Raw genomic sequence first — 20,481 nt, 5'->3', positions numbered from 1 at the left:
TTGACATTGTCCAGCTTCAAGAACATTAAACTTTAAAACAATGGGGGAAATCAAGTTCGTAGAAACAGAAAATATTTGCATTATAATTACATCATTTTGTTTATGTTCATAACCTCATTTGATATTTTTCAAGATTTTCAGTCATTTTCATTGTTAAAGGGGCCTTTTCACAGATTTTGGCATTTTTTTACTTATTCATTAAATGCTTTATATCGATAAATGTAAACATTGGATCGTAAAAGCTCCAGTAAAAAATCAAGAATAAATTTAAAAAAAGGAAAAAGAACATTGCCCGGACCAGATTTCGAACCAGTGACCCCTGGAGTCCTGCCAGAGTCCTGAAGTAAAAACGCTTTAGCCTACTGAGCTATTCCGCCAAGTACATATACATACGTATTTTATACCTTATATAAGCAATCTTCGTAGTTTCACAAAATTTAACGACAAAAACAGAACTCTCCAAATTATTCAATCGTTTCGCGTTGCAACGCATATAATGGCTATATTAGACCATGGTAAATGTTCAGTATTACTGTTTCTTCACAAATATCATAACTAAAACGAAAATTTGCGAATCTGAAACAACTTTTTTCAATTTTGTCAATTTACCAAAGCGTGAAAAGATCCCTTTAAGTGTCACAATAAAAACAGAAAAAGTGAAAATGATAGTATAAAAAGCATATCAGAAGAATGCTGAATACATTTGATTTATTACCTTAGAGAACCTTAAACGATGTTTACTGCGTAGTTTTTCTAACCTTTTATTTGTAAGCTCATTTTTATTAAACACTTTCCTGTTATTCTTTATTTAAAGAAACATACAAAATGTGCAATTATTGTGATTGAATATGTAGCCCATTATACCATTATTTACTGCAACTGGATTCTGTACCTTAGAGCGACCCCTGCATCCAACAGCCATAGATCTGCAGAGTGAAACCTCCTTGACCCCTGGCAAGCAGCACCAGAGGTTCAGCTCTGTAACCGATAGCAACCAACTGACACAAGAAATAACACCACTCCAGGAAGTGATGTCTTCAGATAGTGGCGATGAGGATGTGGATGTGACATCATTAGGTAGTACTTTAATTTTATTATTGTGTATTATAATTGTATCAGTAATACGATGGCTTGAATTAACACACGGATGATACCGGTATGTACACCAACTTATGTTTGCTCTGAACTGTATTTTAACTGCACTTCAGTCAGCCAGCATGAAGTACTTGATATCTATTGAAACAAATGACAAGATAAGTATTGATGCAAAGCATCAAAGGGTGTCGGGAATTTCAGTGTAAAAGGCACACAATGAAGTTACATGGAACCATTTTTTTTCTACTGTAAATATTAATATATTGGCCGATTATTTTAAACAAAATAGAAAAAGATACTGGTATAACCATTATCTATGATTTTGTGTTATAACCCCCAAATAACCATTATCTATGGTGTTGTGTTTTAACCCCCAAATAACCATTATCTATGATTTTGTGTTGTAACCCCCAAATATTTCATAGTTCATTTTATTTACATGGGTTACCTTTTTTTATGCTCCCCCAAATTTTTTTGGGGGGGAAGCATATAGTCGCCGCTTCGTCTGTCCCTGTTTCCGTGTGTCCGTCCATGCACAATTCTTGTCCGGGCTATTTCTCAGCAACTAATGACCGAAATTCAATGAAACTTTATTGGAAACTTAACTACCAAAAGGAGATGTGCATATTATCAGCCAGTTCTGGTCGGATGATTTTTCACAGAGTAATGGCCCTTTGAAATTTTCCAATAACTGTACATATAGTGCAATTCTTGTCCGGGCTATTTCTCAGCAACTAATGACTGGAATTCAATGAAACTTTATAGGAAGCTTCACTACCAAGAGGAGATGTGCATATTATCAGCCGGTTCTGGTCGGATGATTATTCACAGAGTTATGGCCTTTGAAATTTTCCATTGTACATATAGTGCAATTCTTGTCCGAGCTATTTCTCAGCAACTTATTACGGGAATTCAATGAAACTTTATGGGAAGCTTCACTACCAACAGAAGATGTGCATATTATCAGCTGGTTATGGTCAGAAGATTTTTCACAGAGAAATGGCCCTTTGAAATTTTCTATAAACTGTACATATAGTGCAATTCTTGTCCGGGCTATTTCTCCCCAACTACTGACTGGAATTCAATGAAGCTTTATGGGAAGCTTAAGTACCTTGAGGAGATGCACATGTTATTGATGGGTTCTGGTTAGATGATTTATTTAGAGAGTTATGGCCCTTTGAATTTTTTAAGTTGCTAAACCATCCATCGTATTATTTTGTCCAAAGTTAGGCCCCTCAAGACGTTTCCTTTTATCTGAATATATAGTGCAATATTGTGACACACAAAAACTTTGGGGAGCATCACCCGTCTCCGACGGTTTCTTGTTTTTACTGGCATCCGTGTGCAGTTTTCATTAATGGAACAGAACTGTGTAGGTTTTGATTCTACTGGGGCTCGAACCTTGGGCCTCTCACATGTGAAGCGAGCTTGTAACCATTACACTATGGAACCGCTTGAAAAATCACATAACTAAGATATTAATAAGTGACTGTAGTGTAACGGTTATCAATAAAGCAATAAACCGTGTAATCGCTGTCGTCTTGTAAAATTGAAGAAAATACGCGTTAACCAAAACTCGAACAGCAAAAGTCTGCGCTATTGTTAGAAAAACCACAAAATAAATATATTTTGATTATGTTTTGTTTTATACAAAACCAGAAATATTCACCGGTTCGCGTATTTGCCCAGTCCCTGTGATCTTTTATTATTGCCCAGTCCCTGTGATCAGTTATTAATTAAAAGAATTAGCTTTGCATTATTGGTAATAAATGTTGTAGTTAATGTAATAGGCACAAATGCAGTACTTATTTACACAAATTTACACAAAAAATCCCCACTATGCAAGATATTCTGACAACAAAAATATATACATTGATCCGTATATAACTTCTCCTCCCATAAGCACTTCAGTGTGACGCCAATTACAGCCAAGCTCTTGGAAAATAGTTCTTAATGCATATGCATACAATGTCATCCCAGATGTGTGAAGTTTGCCTCAGCCTAATCAATGACTACACTTTGCTTATGGAATTTATAGTGTACATGTCTCTTTTAAATAAAAAACAGTCAATGCTTAAAGTGTCGTCTATGATAAGCCTGGGCAAACTAGGCACATGCATACCGCCCTTTTTTTTCAGAGTTCAGCTCATTATTATAAGTGCTCGATTGTTTGCCAACAAGGAAGGTGTACTGCTTTTGTTCCGTAATGTTTATATCTCCCATCCCTAATACTTAATTGCCACTTGTGCGTATAAAATATCATTAAATTAGTTCTGCCGTTGTCTTCATATGAAATTAAATGAAGTTAAAATAAGCTCTCCATAAAGTATAGTTGCCCTGTTTTTGTTGGTCTTATAATTCTACAATTCAGTCAAAATTTTGGGGAAGGATCTCCAACTTACTTTTAATCATGGTCTGTTTACCATTAATGATTTAAAACAAACATGTCCCATTTAATGTTTTCAATGGTTTACTGTAGTTTCTTCATTTCTTCAGAATCCAAAGCTCCAGTGAAGCAGAGGCCAGTAGAGGAGGCTGCAGTGATGGGAGATACAGAGTTGCTGCCCTTGTGTGATGGCTCCATTTTTGTGGAACTTGTGGCCCAAAAGGTTCATATACATTTAATTTAATTTTAATCATGAAGCATGGGAAACGAGGTTGAATGCATATATGTAATGTGTCATCCCAGATTAGCCTGTGCAGTCAACACAGGAACAACACTTTCAGCATTGCTAGTTTTTTTTTGTTTAATTGAAGTCTCTTCTTAGTGAAAATCAAATTTAGGCGGAAAGTGTCGTCCCTGAGCAGGTCTGTGCGGACTGCACAGGCTAATCTGAGACAACACTTTACGCACAGGCTAATTTGAGATGACACTTTACGCACAGGCTAATCTGAGACGACACTTTACGCACATGCATTTAACCCTGTTTTTCCAGAGCAAGGCTCATATATCTTGGCAGTACAGTACAGTACAACATTCATGTTGACAAAAGTTTTGAGCAATGTGATCTATTATGTGTTCAGAAGATGAATGTTGAAGACTCACTATGCAAAAGGTAACATGGAATATTTTCATAACAAGCAATTGGAGGAATTTATGTTTACATTGTCTCCTTTTTTTAATCAATGTTGATCAGTTAACAAATGTATGTAACCACTGTCACTGACAATTCATTGACAATACATAGCAACATTACTATGTACAGTATTTTAGTGAGACAATGCTAGAACACCAACAGTGCTCAAAATTACACAATTATTCATTCTATACAGTTTCAAATTATACAAATGATCTCCTACAAGAACAAAACTTTGTGCAATTGTAAATAAAAGGATTAAAAGAAATCTGACAAAGTCGGCATCAATGTGATTAAAACAGAATTTTAGACAATTGTTTGGTTTGGTCTCAAAATAATGTAGTGTGAGAGAGTAGAACTAACTGAGGAAGAAAAATACAATACTAAAATCAAGCTTGTTTAGTCTATTAAGTTGTATGCGCATTTAAAATTAAATCCTCTTGGTATCTTTTGTAACTTGTAAGTTGTTTTGTTGTTGATCATTTGGGTATATATATATATTTCAGGTGGGTGTTTGTCTTTCTCCGACACTGGTGTCTCCAGGATACATGGCAACTGTCACCCATGGCACGCTCTATAAGGTGATATTAAACCCTCTACATTTCATTTAAACCTACATTATTTTCTTTCCTTGTTGGTTTCCTATGTCAGGGGAATATCAAAACACTTGCAAGTCTTGTTCCTTATTAAACTAGTACTTTTGTGTGAGGCTCAACTTGCAAACAACTCACTTACATTCGCTAATTGACATGGTTGCATGGTTGCATGGTTTCTATCTGGTTCTTTAATTATTATTAATAAAAACACATGACTTAAGATTGTTAAATTAAATGAAAATTCATAATATATAAAAGGTAAGCCATTCTTATCACATTTCAGATCTAATAAATGGGTTTTGCACTATGCCTCTTACATTTGAGCCTTGTTCTGAGAAAACTGGGCTTTATGCATGCGCGTAAAGTGTCATCCCATATTATCCGTGCAGTCTGCACAGCTAATCAGGGACGACACTTTCCGCCTTAACTTGATTTTCTTTAAGGAGGGACTTTCTTGAAACTAAAAATACCATAAAAGCGGAAAGTGTCGTCCCTGATTAGCCTGTGCAGACTGCACAGGCTAATCTAAGATGACACTTTACGCACAAGCATTATGCCTAGTTTTCTCAGAACGCGGCTCATTTTATTATGATGGTATTAAGTGTAAATGCTATCCATGGATCTCTGCAGGAGGTTGTTTGGGTGAGTTTCAGTCAATATAATTTGTTTATCAGACAAATTTCTAACATCTTAATAGGTTGCAAAGATATCTTGCAATAATGGTATGTTTTAATTCGCTACTATGTAACATTGTTTATGTAAATGTGCATTGTTTTCTCAGGCAATGGAACAGTTTATGGAAGATATTCTACGAAAAACATTTGCATTGCAAGTCAATATGGGGAGGTAAGATATTAATTTAGATTGAATCTTGTAAGGAAAAAATGTTTATTGATTGATGCTGCATAACATGTATCCAATTAAGCTACCTTATTATTGTAATTATGTTGAAATTGACAAAGATGATGTTGATAATTAGGAGACTTCTGATAATTGTTGTATAATCATAATGATGTTCAAGGAAACATTAACAATCATGGTGACAGAAATGATAATGGCTCTAAGATTGATAATAAAGAGATGATAAAGAAGAGAAAAAGATGACGGTACTGAAAAGGAAAATAATGCTGATTGACTGCTTTTGCTGTTCATGTTAAGTTTAAGGATGTGATAAACATGTGGCTTCAATTATGTTTCTGTAGTTTGCATCAACCAATCTTGAAGAATGTTTTTTCATGGAAACCAATCATGTGACTGGATTTAATACTAGTTGTGTCAACATCATTGTTACTGCCAAAAAAATAATAGTTTTTATGAAGGTATTTGGCAGCACTTTTTTGTGCAGGTAGCTTAAATGCATGCCTAGCTTGGGGTTACATTTGTGGCAAATTGGTTATAGCTGAAGATCACTTTAACTAAACATACAGAAATGGTTTCAATTAACAGTCTCATTATCAATAGGAGGGGGTATTGTGCTGAATTTTCTTCATTTGTTGCTAACATACAAACCTAGCTTGGAATAGCATTCAGGACAGCCAGATCAATGTCAAGGTCACTGTTATTAAATATAAAACTGAGTTTAAATGATTGTAATGTTCTTCAGTTTTGTGTGTAGATATCTTGGGCTGCATATTTCTTTAAATGAATAACATTGAAATTAAATAAATAGTTAAACATGTGAAATCTAGATTTTGTGGCAGTGCCATAGTTCCTGATACTGGTTGCTTGTTCCAGTTTATAACCCTGATGCTGGTTGCTTGTTGCAGGTACCCGGACACTGTGGGTGTGGCAGACGTGTTCCTGGCTCTAGAGAATCTCCCAGTGGCAGACTTCCTCACCAACAAATACATGGGTGTACCCGATGTTCCTATGCCACGCACAGAGAGATGACAGGCCTCAGACCTCAACAACTGACAGATCACACAACACTCTTATAGATGAATTTATATGGGCCCTGCAAAATGACAGATCACACAACCCTCTCACGTATGACACTATCTAGGCCCAGGCGCCACAAACTTACAAAAAGTTGTCTGACAGATCACACTACCCTTTTATGGATGACTTTATCTGGGCCCTGCAAAATGACAGATTACACAACCCTCTTACGTATGACACTATCTGGTCCCAGGCGCCACAAACTTACTAAAGATTGTCTGACAGATCACACTACCCTTTTATGGATGACTATCTGGGCCCGTCAAAATGACAGATTACACAACGCTCTTACGTATGACACTATCTGGTCCCAGGCGCCACAAACTTACTAAACTAAAGAGACTTTCGATAGATTACACAAGCCTTTTATGGATGACACTCTCTCAGCCCAACAAACAAGACAGATGACACTCCTAAGGCCTTCAAATTACTGACGACAGTCCTTAAGACAGAACCCGTTGTCAAGGCCCAACCAACCAAGCAATCACTCTATGTAGACCCCTGTCTCCTAATGGATTACTTTGCATAGCCTCTGCCCCATCTCCTGAGACATGGACATGTATAAATTTCCTAATTGACACTTGAACTTCTCATAGTATAATCTATTAGATTTAACTAATCTTAGGCAGTTTTCATGTCAAAAATGCTGTATTAAAGCGGATATATACGATTTTTTATATGTGTTTAATTGTAATATATTGATAAAATATGTTACAATAACACAAAATAGGCAAGAAAAATTATACATTAAAGCCGAATTTCATAAAATGCAGCAAAGACAAATTAGCGCCCCGACGTACATATTTTCCTACAATAACCGAAGCATTCGTCTTTGTATTAGGATCGGAGATAGTGTTCGTGTGTCGTATGAATAGATATCGTTGCAGGAATTCAAATAAACCGTTAAACTAAGTTTAGATGCACATCGTACATGTATGGTATACATGCTGGCGAATTCGGCTGTACAGCCGTTTTCAATTTCAGAATTAAATATCTGGCTTATTTCGCATTTTTCGACATATGTTCTTCTTAACTTTTATTTTAATTTATATTGAAATATATATATAATAAGATTTTTACACAGTTTATATAAATTCATAAATATTTGACAAAATCGTATATACCCGCTTTAATATAACATCACTTCATTAACCATGTTTTCAAAACAGTTGAAAATTCAGTTTTTTTGTCAGACTGGCAGGCAGGCAGCTTCATTCAAACAGGTGTTTTCCGGTCAATAACTTCAGTTTGCATTGACAAATATGGAAAAAAAACTTTGGATGTAACATGATTGCAAGGATACCTAGCTTGGGATTGTCTTAAGGGTTAATTAGGTCAAGGTCACAGTATCTTAAACAGTTTCCACTCAATAACTTGAGTTTTCATGGAGGTACTGCATGGACATTGTGTGTGTAGGTATCTTACAAGCAGACCAAGCTTCTGTACGCTTTGCATTTTTTGGACATACAGGTCTCGGCAAGATTATGGTTACTAAATTATAAAAATCTTGATAACTAAATAAAGGTTTGATTGGCATAGTCTACTAAAAGTGCGTATGTAGGTACCTTATGTGCAAACATCATTTTAATTCAGGTAAAAGAATGAAAACTAGGTTTTTTCTATGTTCCTTGTGATTACATTAAATAATAATATACAACGGCTCTTGTCCGGGGGGGAATCTCTGATTGTAATCACCATGAAGATTATTTTCATTACCTACTTAACTGTCTAGTCTTGTTACCCAATAATGTCAATACAAGCACAGTCATATAAAAATTGACAAAAGTTACCAACTGGATTTGTAATCAGTTGTGTCTTGTTCTGCGAAAACTGGGCATAAGGCATGTGCGTAAAGTGTTGTCCCAGATTGGCCTGTGCAGTCCGCACAGGCTAATTAGGGACAACACTTTCCGCCTTAACTGGATTTTCGCGTAGAAGAGACTTTCTTTAAACGAAAAATACCACAAAAGCGGAAAGTGTCGTCCCTGATTAGCCTGTGCGGATTTCACAGGCTAATCTGGGACGGCACTTAACACACATGCATTATGCCCAGTTTTCTCAGAAAGCGACTCAGTTGTATTTTGACTTGTATGAAAGTCTTCCGAACTATGTAATTTATATTATATTGTGCATGCACTTGCAACGTTATTACTGACTTGTTTTTAATGAATTGATATCTCTTGAGTTAGATTATAATAAAAGCTTTTATATGTTATTTTGTTTATTTGAATTGGTGTGTGTAGTTTTAGTTCACTTGAGCATACATTTACATAACAATCATGGAAAAATATTAATGTATTTTTGAAATGTAAGAAGGTGAAACTGCTCCCTGAGCTAATGGTGAGTTAACCCTGAAGGAAACCCCACATATTGAAGTCAGAAGTACCAAACTACACTGTATGTATGTTTTTAGCTCCACTGGCCAGAGGCCAGCGGGGCTTATGTCATGGTCCTGTGTCTGTCGTCCGTGCGTGCGTCAGTGCGTTAACTTTTTCTTTAAACATCTTCTTCTCCTAAACTACAAGTCCAATTCTGATAAAACTTCTCACAAATGTTCCTGGGGTGAACCTCTTTCAAATTTGTTCAAATGATGCCCCTGGGGTCAAATTTGACCCCGCCCCGGGGGTCAATAAATTGAACATATGCTTATATAAAGCCTATTTTGTGCAGACTTTAAAAATCTTCTGTCCATAACCATTGGGCCTAGTGCTACCAAATTTGGTATGTAGTGACATCTAATAGTCCTCTACCAAATTTGTTCAATTTATGCCCCTGGGGTCAAAATTGGACCCTGCCCCGGGGGTCACAAAAATGAACATATGCTTATATTGGGCCTATTTTGTGCAAACTTTAAACATTTTCTTGTCCATAACCGTAGGCCTTGCGCTACCAAATTCGGTATGTAGTGACATCTAATAATTCACTACTTAGTTTGTTCAAATTATGCCCCTGGGGTCAAATTTGACCCTGCCCCGGGGGTCACAAAAATGAACATAGGTTTAAATAAGGCCTATTTTGTGCAAACTTTAAAAATCTTCTGTCCATAACCGTATGGCATAGGGCTACCAAATTTGGTATGTAGTGACATCTAATAGTCCTCTACCAAATTTGTTCAAATTATGCCCCTGGGGTCAAATTTGACCTTGCCCCGGGGGTCACAAAAATGAACATATGCTTATATAAAGCCTATTTTGTGCAAACTTTGAAAATCTTTCTGTTCATTACCTTAGGGCCTAGGGCTACCAAACTCAGTATTTAGTGACATCTAATAGTTCTCTACTTAGTTTGTTCAAATTATGCCCCTGTGGTCAAATTTGACCCTGCCCCAGGGCTCAAAAAAATGAACATACGCTTAAATAAGGCCTATTTTGTGCAAATTTTATAAATCTGTCCATAACCGTATGGTATAGGGCTACCAAATTTGGTATGTAGTGACATCTAATAGTCCTCTACCAAATTTGTTCAAATTATGCCCCTGGGGTCAAATTTGACCTTGCCCTGGGGGTCACAAAAATGAACATATGCTTATATTGGGCCTATTTTGTGCAAACTTTAAAAATTTCTTGTTCATAACCATAGGGCCTAGGGCTACCAAATTTGGTATGTAGTGACATCTAATAGTTCTCTACTTAGTTTGTTCAAATTATGCCCCTGGGGTCAAATTTGACCCTGCCCTGGGGGTCACAAAAATGAACATACGCTTAAATAAGGCCTATTTTGTGAAAACTTTCAACATTTTCTTGTCCATAACCGTATGGCGTAGGGCTACCAAATTTGGTATGTAGTGACATCTAATAGTCCTCTACCAAAATTGTACAAATTATGCCCCTGGGGTCAAATTTGACCCTGCCCCGGGGGTCACAAAAATGAACATATGCTTATATAAAGCCTATTTGGTGCAAACTTTAAAAAATTTCTTTTCCATAACCGTAGGGCCTAGGGCTACCAAATTTGGTATGTAGTGACATCTAATAGTTCTCTACTTAGTTTGTACAAATTATGCCCCTGGGGTCAAATTTGACCCTGCCCCGGGGGTCATAAAAATGAACATATGCTTATATAAAGCCTATTTAGTGCAAACTTTAAAAATCTCTTGTTCATAACCGTAGTGCCTAGGGCTACCAAATTCAGTATTGAGTGACATCTAATAGTTCTCTACTTAGTTTGTTCAAATTATGCCCCTGGGGTCAAATTTGACCCTGCCCCGGGGGTCACAAAAATGAACATACGCTTAAGTAAGGCCTATTTTGTGCAAACTTTCAAAATTTTCTTTTCTTCTTATGGCATAGGGCTACCAAATTTGGTATGTAGTGACATCTAATAGTCCTCTACCAAATTTGTTCAAATTATGCCCCTGGGATCAAATTTGACCCTTCCCCGGGGGTCACAAAAATTAACATATGCTTATATAAAGCCTATTTTGTGCAAACTTTAAAAAATTTCTTGTCCATAACCGTAGGGCCTAGGGCTACCAAATGCGGTATGTAGTGACATCTAATAGTTCTCTACTTAGTTTATTCAAATTATGCCCCTGGGGCAAAATTTGACCCTGCCCCAGGGGTCACAAAAATGAACATACGCTTAAATAAGGCCTATTTTGCGCAAACTTTCAAAATTTTCTTGTCAATAACCGTATGGCATAGGGCTACCAAATTTGGTATGTAGTGACATCTAATAGTCCTCTACCAAAATTCTTCAAATTATGCCCCTGGGATCAAATTTGACAGTTCCCCAGGGGTCACAAAATTGAACATAATTATGCTTATATTGGGCCTATTTTGTGCAAACTTAAAAAAATTCTCTTGTCCATAACCATTGGGCCTATTTCTACCAAATTTTGTATGTATTAAAATCTTTAAGTTCTCTACCAAGTTTTTTCAAATTATGCCCCTGTGGTCAAATTTAACCCTGTCCCGGGGGTCACAAAAATGAACATATGCTTAAATAAGGCCTATTTTGTGCAAACTTTAAAAATCTTGTTCATAATTATAGAGCCTAGGGCTACTAAATTTGGTATGTAGTGACATCTAATAGTCCTCTAACAAATTTGTTCAAATTATATCCTTGGGCTAAAATTTGACCCTGCCCCGGGGGGTCACAAAACTGAACATATGCTTATATAATCTTCCTGTCCATAACCATTGGGCCTAGGGCTACCAAATTTGGTATGTAGTGACATCTTATAGTTCTCTACCAAGTTTGTTTAAATTATGCCCCTGGGGCCAAATTTATGTATATAAATGCTCACCCTTCCAACTTTAAGCGCCCAGTGGGACGAGGGATAGAAAGAGAAAGTCACATGCTTGAGTACATTTCAACCCATGCGCATTGCACGCTTTTATCGCATAAAAAACAGTGGAGCGATACAGGGCCATCATGGCCCTCTTGTTATTTTGACCTCGCGGATTTATTTTGTTTGCTGAAAAGACAGCATGCAGAAGAGACAGTATTGGGATACAAGGAATCCGGGTGCGATACCCTAGCTCTTTGCGAATAGATCCCTTGGTTCTTTTACGTGCTCAGTGTATAGCACCGATACACGCAAGAATTACCTGGGTTTCATACCAGTACAGTTGCATAATACTGATTTGAATCAGAAATCAAATGGAAGGTTGGAGAAAAAATGGGATCCAAGCACCCCCCGCGTTATATTGGATTCAGCGTTATAACGGAGCACGTTATATTGGAGTTACAGTGTACTTCTCTAGTTGGGTGGGACACACTTCAAGCATTTCTGAAATTTCCAGTGCCCTGGCCGAGAAGTGAACCGGGGACATCTGGAATGGTAGACCAATGTGTTACCACTTGACCACCGCACCACACAGCAGACTATATAGAACCATGGTGTCAACCAACACTGAGAAACATGGCATCTGTCGTTGAAGACAACGGGAACGCACTGCCTTGTGAAGTCCAATCAGGCAGGTGTAGTGCAAGGCTCCATGCCACAATGAATCCACCCCCAGGTTTTAGTTTTAATTGGTCCTTTGAACTTGCCCTATGGAGCTAGGTGACAGGTCAGGAGAGATACAGGCCGAAAACCTACCACAACCAGAACTCCACCTTGTGGCGCCTCTAAAGTACCCCTGAGGAGGGCCTGACCAAACGGCTGAACATTCTTTATGAATGCAGGCACTATCAACCATAGAGGAAACGTGTATGGCCGGAACCTTTGAGCATGTACAGGGAAGCTGTACTGACAGTTGGAGATGGCACTGAAAACCATCTGTTTCATCCTTGCCTCTGGACTCCATGTGTAAGATGTTTGAGAAGAAGAAGTGAAAGAAGTATTAATTAATAAATTTCAGTATTCTGTCTTATTAGCTCGGCTTTTTTTAGAGAAAACCCGAGGTATTGTCATAGCCAGCTTGTCCGCGTCGTGCTAAAACCTTAACATTGGCTATCAAATCAAAGTGCTTCCATCTACAACTTTAAAACTTCATATGCAGCTACACCTTGATGAGTTCTACATGCCACACCCATTTATGGATAACAAGGTCACTGTGACCTCTAATATAAAACTTTTACATAGGCTCTAAAATCAAAGTGCTTCCACCTACAACTTTTCTTCTGACAAGCTTTCATTTATTCAAAACTGCAACCACAGCCGAGCGTTGGCACCTGCTATGCGGTGCTGTTGTTTTACAGTATCATGTTTCTGTAAACTTCGACATGCAATTGTGGAGCGAACTTAAAACAAATGTTCAGACTATAAACCTGTCAAGAAATGGACATAGTAATTTCAAATGTTGGTCACTGTCAGTGGATGGTCATAAGTTTCCATGCATGTAATTCTTCCTGGATTTGATAATTGTTTATACAGTTCCTTTGATCATAATATTGGGGAACATCTGTCGACATCACTTTAGTAAAAGTGACTCAAAGACCGACCACGTTAATAGATGTAATAGATATACCGGATACAATTACCAGTACTTTGAACCTTTACAATAGAAATAATGACGACGTTTAGTTTTTTAAATTGTTTATCCATGTATTTTGTATTAAAAATAACAAGTTTTATACAGGTAAAACGCATTTTGATACATTAATTTAAACCAAAATGAAGAATGTATGTTATGGAGGATGTGGAATAAGAACATACCAGTACATGTTCATGATTTTCCAGATGTAACGTACATGTATTCAGTGTTTTATATGAATAGCCAACAATTCTAAAATAACTATACAACACAACGCCTTCTACTGGTAGTAAATGTCATAATAAAAATAATTATATGCACATGAACTCGCTAACATAGTTGTGTATCAACAACAGAAATCGTGTGGAATGAGTGATCGGTTAAGATGACATTCCCAAATGAGACGCGCTTTGTGAAAACCAGGCTTAATGCATCGTCCCAGATTAGCATGTTCAGTCCGCATCAGGGACGACACTTTGCTTTATGGAATTTTCTGTTTTAAATGAGTCTCTAATAAAACGAAATCCAACCAAGGCGGAAAGTGTCGTCCCAGATTAGCCTATGCGACCTGCGTTGCGCACATGCATTAACGCCGGTTTTCACAGACGGCGTCTCAATAAAATCAAACGTCACTAAAGGTGTAGTTCTGTCAAATATTGACAAACTTTAACGAAGATATTTCTTTAAATATCCATATAGTAATAAACTAACATCTTTGCTTATAAAAAAAAAGATATGAAATACAACCTAATAAGTAATGCGCAGAAAGAGTTTGATAAAACAGTTATTAAAGCACATGCATATAAATTACTAAACCAACGATGGTCTATAACGAAACTGATGGTTGATAAAACGATACTTAAGTAAATTCACGCATGTTCAATGTTGAAAGGAACACATTTAAATGGTATTGAAACGTGGAATGTAAGAGCACAATTAATTTACCGATAGTGTGATACTTACGCGGAAAAAACTGCAAGCACTGAGAACATCACGTTAAATAAGTGAGGCTGAAGCAAATACATTTCGTTAATTAAATAAAGCAAACATGTTCATGTTCTCACAATCATTGTGTCCATTAAGCCACAATTTCCCTCTGCCAGCCTGTTTATAGGATATTCCTACTCTTGATCTGCTGCTCTGCTCAACTGTAAAAAAAATCTACCGTAATATCCTTCAACAGACCCACGTGAAATCCAACATTCTTATAAAAACACGGCCTATGTTGTAGTTTATAAATCGTTAATTTCGCGTTAACTTAATACGGCTGATGAGCTCAATGAAGCGTTTCTGGTCGAGCACTTTCTCCTCTCCCATGATGCTCTTCATGGTCGTCTCGAGTTCATCGTCCTCGAAGGGCCGACCGGAAAGGGTCTTGAGCCCCTTTAGAAAGTCCCAGGCCCCCGCCACGTCCGCCGACCCCGAGCCGCCCTGCAGCGCCTCGTATTTGTCTAGGTACGCGTTGGCTCTGAAACAAAAACTCACACGATTAATACCGTACTTAATACAAAACCATGTTTGCTCACTTAACTTTAACAAACATAAATATTCGCGTATCATTTCTAAAAACAGAGTATTGAAACAGCACATTCACTACATGCATTACTTCGATTTTCATTTAAGGTCTTTAAGCTTTTTTAAAACACCGACTATAAATAAAAAGTTGCGTTGTTTAAACATAGCCGTAATTAACAATTGTTCTGAAAAAGCTTCATGTTCAAATAATTTCAGCGTATGTGGTGAATGACTGCTTTGTAATTGTAACAAATTTGCCATCGTGGGATAAGTGTTCAACGTTTGTTAACATTATTTTACACTACATGCATTTAAAAACATAAACTGTTCATAAAAGTTCATGTCTAATTCGATTTCTGGTCGTAAAACCGTGACACCGCGGTAGAACTTACATCACAAGTGAGCGCACACATGTCTACGATTTCATTTTAACAATCTGTGTCGACCTAGTGAACAATTGATAAGATGTGTATTCAATGATACAGCAAAACATGAATGTAAAATTGTTAGAGAAGCTGACAAATACGGCATAAATTCGTTACTTTTATAGGCCTAGCGAAGTAAATAGGCTACTGAACAAGTAAATTACCGCAAAAACTGTTATACAAGTACTTACACAAATCAGATAATATACTTGATAGATGAAACAGATCGTTTAATAATAAGTTCCATAGATCCATCTAACTTAAACTAGTTACTAAAGCTACAGTAGTGATAAGAGATAAACTGTTCTACGCGCTTAAAGACTGTGCTTGTTCTAGTAGTGATACCAGTAAAACAACTGAACAATTATTCTTCATCATTGTGCTTAAAAAAACGCATAACCTTTTTGAGTTTTTTTATTTTGAAAACTAAAGAATGATCTGTTATTTGCCAATGCTCGTAAGCCATCTTCCGACCAAACAAATTTCATACGCCTAGTTAGCATGTCTTCGTAAACAAGTGCGCGATGTATAGTAGCATAGTACATACAAATGAACCATATAAATGCATATGAGCGACGTATGCAATAATTATATTGCTATGTTGGATTAATGCGTTGCTCACAGTACTTCTAACACGATTCTGACAGGAGACCCTCGAGTTCACGTGCACTTACTCGTATCCGAATGACGCGTAGAAGAGGTAGAACTCCCACGCGCTGAGAATGTTGTTGCGGTCCTTGTCGAACATTTCGAACATGAGTTCTGCGCGCGCACCCTCCAACTTAAACTCCTTGGCCAGCATCTCTAACGCCGTGTCCTTGTTGAGGCGGCGCACAAAGTTCACCGTGTACTTGTCGAATACCTTCTGAACATCGTCTCTGAAAGCAGCCAATAATTCAGTTATGGGTACCGTAGTTTAAACCTATTTATTTAAGCTCCGTTGCATCAAAAGACAAAGTATTATACAAACACTCTCGAGTCAGTTTCCTGGGTAGAACCAGTATTTGGTGTCTTATGAGATCGAATCCATGACCTCCCGTTGCTTGACGGACCTTATCCACTGCGTCTCGGAGTAAAGAGAAGGTTCATGGCGATTACTATTGATTAACCATCAAAGCGTTATTGAGTCATTTACAATTAAATTAAGGGGTGAATAAGTTAAATGTTGTTAAATAATTATGCTTATATACATATTTTTAAAGTCATTAAGCCATTCCAAATGTAAATAAAGTAGCGCAAAAGACAGCATGGCCAGTTAAATGCAAAATAAAGAGCACTGGTTCAGAGAAAAATTTATTAAGCCAAATGGGTCAATTTATGAGCACATGTAAGTGCCATGTATACTGCATTTTTTAAATCAAATGTCGAGAGCCGTGAAAAAGCATTGTCGGAACCAACAGTACCGGCATATTTTCTTATGTCATTACATTATTTCAATGCATTGCGTATTGAGTAAACGTGGGTTACGACGATGTGCACTATTCCGCATACGAAAAGAGAAGGGTAATGACATGTTAATTGAATTCATTAGCTAATTAAACCGAAATTAAATCCATTGTGTTTAATTTTAAGTTAATTTTAATCGCCGATTTTTTAAACAAATTCTTGAAAAGGTGGTCAGTTACGCTCTATAGTGAACGACAAAATGAAAATGATTATTTAGCCATCAAAATTATCGGTCATTCATGAACACAGAAATGTGCCATGGTCATGTTGGAAATCAAAGCGCCAAGGGATGTGACATGACAGTTGACAAGAAAGGAACCTACATAAGATCATTAAATTATTGGTAAATGTCTAAATCACTTACGTCTGCATCATTAAAGGGGCCTTTTCACGTTTTGGTAAATTGACAAAATTTAAAATAAGTTGTTTCAGATTCGCACATTTTCGATTTAGTTATGATATTTGTGAGGAAACAGTAATACTGAACATTTATTATGCTCTAAAATAGCCATTACACGCATCTTTTGACGATTTAAAAACCTGAAAATTATGAAGCGTTGCACCGCGGAACGATTGAATAATTTGGAGAGATCTGTTGTTATCGTTATTTTTTGTGAAACTACGAGGAGTGCTTACATAATGTATAAAATACAACCATCATTGTATGAGCACGGATGGCCGAGTGGTCTAAGTGGTAGACTTTTAATCTAGGACTCCGGGGGACATTGGTTCGAGCGCTGTTGAGGTTTACTTTTTAAAATTTTATTCTTGATTTTTTACTGGAACTTTTAAATCCAATATTTACATTTATCAATATAAAACATTAAATGACAAACTTCAATACATGCCAAAATCTGTGAAAAGCCCATATAAGCCACTTAATTGCTGTTTGATGGGTTTATGCCGAATAAAGTTAAGTTTGTTGGGGTTTATTTAAATCGGATCTTTCTTTGCATATTCAAAGACATTAAGAAGTTGCGATAGCATGAAGGTTCTGAAAACATGTTAGAGATCAGTCTGCTTGAAAATACCATTGTCAAAACGTCGATCTGTATATGTGTCGTTCTGTCATGTCAGAGATCAGCGTGTTCGAAAATACCATTCTCAAAACGGTAACCTATATGTCACTCTCTCGGTACAGTTTGACAATCTATATAAAGAAAGTAAAATGTTCCTCCAAAAAGAACGCCAAGGTCTATCAGACTATAATGTACGTTAACTTACAGGTGTTACACAGCGAGCTTAACGTATTTATAGTTTAAAAAATGTAATCAGCGTAGACTATTTTTTTACCGAGGATAAGCGATCACAAACCGAAACATCGCTTTGTCTGTTCATTTATGTCTCGGGTCGTGTCCTAGTTAACAAAAAGCGTTTTGTTTTGATCATACGGCATTGTACACAATGAAATACGGCATTGTACACAATGAAATACGGCGTTGTACACAATGAAATACGGCATTGTACACAATGAAATACGGCGTTGTACACAATGAAATACGGCATTGTACACAATGAAATACGGCGTTGTACACAATGAAATACGGCATTGTACACAATGAAATACGGCATTGTACACAATGAAATACGGCGTTGTACACTATGAAAAGTAAACATACACGATGTTCTGTGAACAATAATGAAATTCGTCACTTTTTTACAGGACAACACCGTTTCACATAAGACATATGGGAACCGTATGCAAATCGTAACATGTCTTGCCATGACATGGTGATCAATTATGGTTCAACTTTATTTTCCTTACGGAAGAAATGCAATCCAGCCATGTAATACGAGAAACACCATAGCGGGTAAATCCGACGGGGCCTCTACATGTTTCTAACAACAAAATGTACCGCCAGCGTGTTGCCCTGAAACCAAACTCTTTCCACAATAGAGGTATGAAATACGAGGACTTGAACAAACGGTCCGAAATTGCAGTCAGAGTCAAATTTGACATAAATTAGGTCATTGGCTGACATGTCCCCACAGATAAATGGCATTTAATGACAGTGGGCATTTAACCTGATATTATTGTTCTTAAGCTCTCTACCGGGCGCATAATTTATCCGATCTTAGATATCCTTACGTCGACTGCCATTTGAAAACCATGGTTTTCTTGGACATTGTTCAATTTATATATCCAGACTTGTTTTGACATGACAGTTGAGCAATAGGCGTTATTCGTGTATTTGTTGCAGATTTCATTTCGTTTATAATTTCATTTTATTTTACAAATTTATGGTTTCTTAAACTGTGAATGTAAAGAAAAAGTACGACTTTCCATTGTTTACTTAAATTTGAACATGCGAAAACATATTGTTTGTATGGTTCCCTTTACAACAGGATGTTTTTGTCAAAAACTCTTCCGGGTAATTGTCTAAATTGAGCATGGAGCCTCCCATTTCATAAATTATTTGCGTAAGTCTTGTAAGGAAATATACTGAATGCATTGTTGTTGTGTTTCTAATTCAAACAAAGACCAGTTGATAAAATCTTGACACGCGCGTGTTTGAAGGTTTTCAGGGATCAAAACCCACACACAGAACGCCACAATCTTATTTAATCTCACTGATCGGACTGTCAGATATTATGCTGTCAAAAATGGTCTTACAAAACGATAAAAAAAAACAGCCGCGCACACCAATCGCTTGCGGGTAAAAAAAGGAAAAGTTTGTCTAGATCCCTTGTAAAAATAATCACAAAATTGTCGTGTATCGCAAGCTTTATCATGGTCGTCTTAATCCCCAGGGCGTCAGTAGTATGGTCATTACAAAATATAAAATCAAGAACTGTGAACTATAGTTATTTCTATGTATGTTTTATAATGATTTATTGAACGCATTACATGGTATCACCCCTTACAGTTATTAAACGTATATGACCATGTATATGACCATGTCCAGAAGGGTATTTGTATCTTAAAAACATTGTTTTAATGTAAGGCGTTACATTTTCAGTATAATGTGCAAGTTAACATTTATGCACCCGCTTCTTTCGCACATTACTATATAGAGTAAAAGAAACTATAAAGGTGTCAAAAGGTCACAAATGTCAAATATCAATGTCCGTCAAATGTCACGTAAAACGAGTATAGCTTATGAACGTTAAAAACGTACGCTACCTTTAAATACGTGAAAGTCTTTCATCACCACGAAATGTAGGGATATAGACACGTTTTCTTTAGACATTGTAAAAAAATCATCAATCGCGTAGTATAAATAAATATAAACATACAACTGACATTGAAAATAGTTTTTCAAATTAAAGGGATCTTTTCAAGATTTGGTAAATTGACAAAATTGAAAAAAGTTGTTTCAGATTCGCAAATTTTCGGTTTAGTTATGATATTTGTGAGGAAATAGTATTACTGAACATTTGCCATTGTATAATATAGCCATTATATGCATCTTTTGACGATTTAAAAACCTAAATATGATAAAGCGTTGCAACGCGAAACGATTGA

General features: G+C 36.7%; 2 protein-coding genes across 2 annotated transcripts in view; one reads left to right on the top strand and one right to left on the bottom strand.

The window, feature by feature from the left end:
* LOC127863368 (YEATS domain-containing protein 2-like) overlaps nucleotides 1-7,355 on the top strand; it is a 40,562-nt gene extending 33,207 nt beyond the window's left edge. Inside the window, exons 15-19 of the mRNA XM_052402864.1 lie at nucleotides 898-1,077; nucleotides 3,592-3,704; nucleotides 4,679-4,753; nucleotides 5,550-5,614; nucleotides 6,535-7,355. Of these exons, the coding sequence (XP_052258824.1) occupies nucleotides 898-1,077; nucleotides 3,592-3,704; nucleotides 4,679-4,753; nucleotides 5,550-5,614; nucleotides 6,535-6,658 (557 nt within the window). The 3' untranslated portion in view covers nucleotides 6,659-7,355. The remainder of the gene's footprint in view (nucleotides 1-897; nucleotides 1,078-3,591; nucleotides 3,705-4,678; nucleotides 4,754-5,549; nucleotides 5,615-6,534) is intronic.
* A 6,319-nt stretch (nucleotides 7,356-13,674) lies between these two features.
* The window catches only part of LOC127863367 (uncharacterized), a 10,568-nt gene continuing 3,761 nt past the window's right edge, over nucleotides 13,675-20,481 (bottom strand). Inside the window, exons 2-3 of the mRNA XM_052402863.1 lie at nucleotides 16,244-16,447; nucleotides 13,675-15,097 (exon numbers count right to left, since the gene is read on the bottom strand). Coding sequence (XP_052258823.1) covers nucleotides 14,872-15,097; nucleotides 16,244-16,447 — 430 coding nt within the window. The 3' untranslated portion in view covers nucleotides 13,675-14,871. The remainder of the gene's footprint in view (nucleotides 15,098-16,243; nucleotides 16,448-20,481) is intronic.

Source organism: Dreissena polymorpha, unplaced genomic scaffold (assembly GCF_020536995.1).
Source record: "Dreissena polymorpha isolate Duluth1 unplaced genomic scaffold, UMN_Dpol_1.0 chrUn006, whole genome shotgun sequence".
In the NCBI taxonomy this organism is placed as follows: domain Eukaryota; kingdom Metazoa; phylum Mollusca; class Bivalvia; order Myida; family Dreissenidae; genus Dreissena; species Dreissena polymorpha.
The sequence above is the reverse complement of the archived record's forward strand: the minus strand, read 5'-3'. Positions and strand labels throughout refer to the sequence as shown.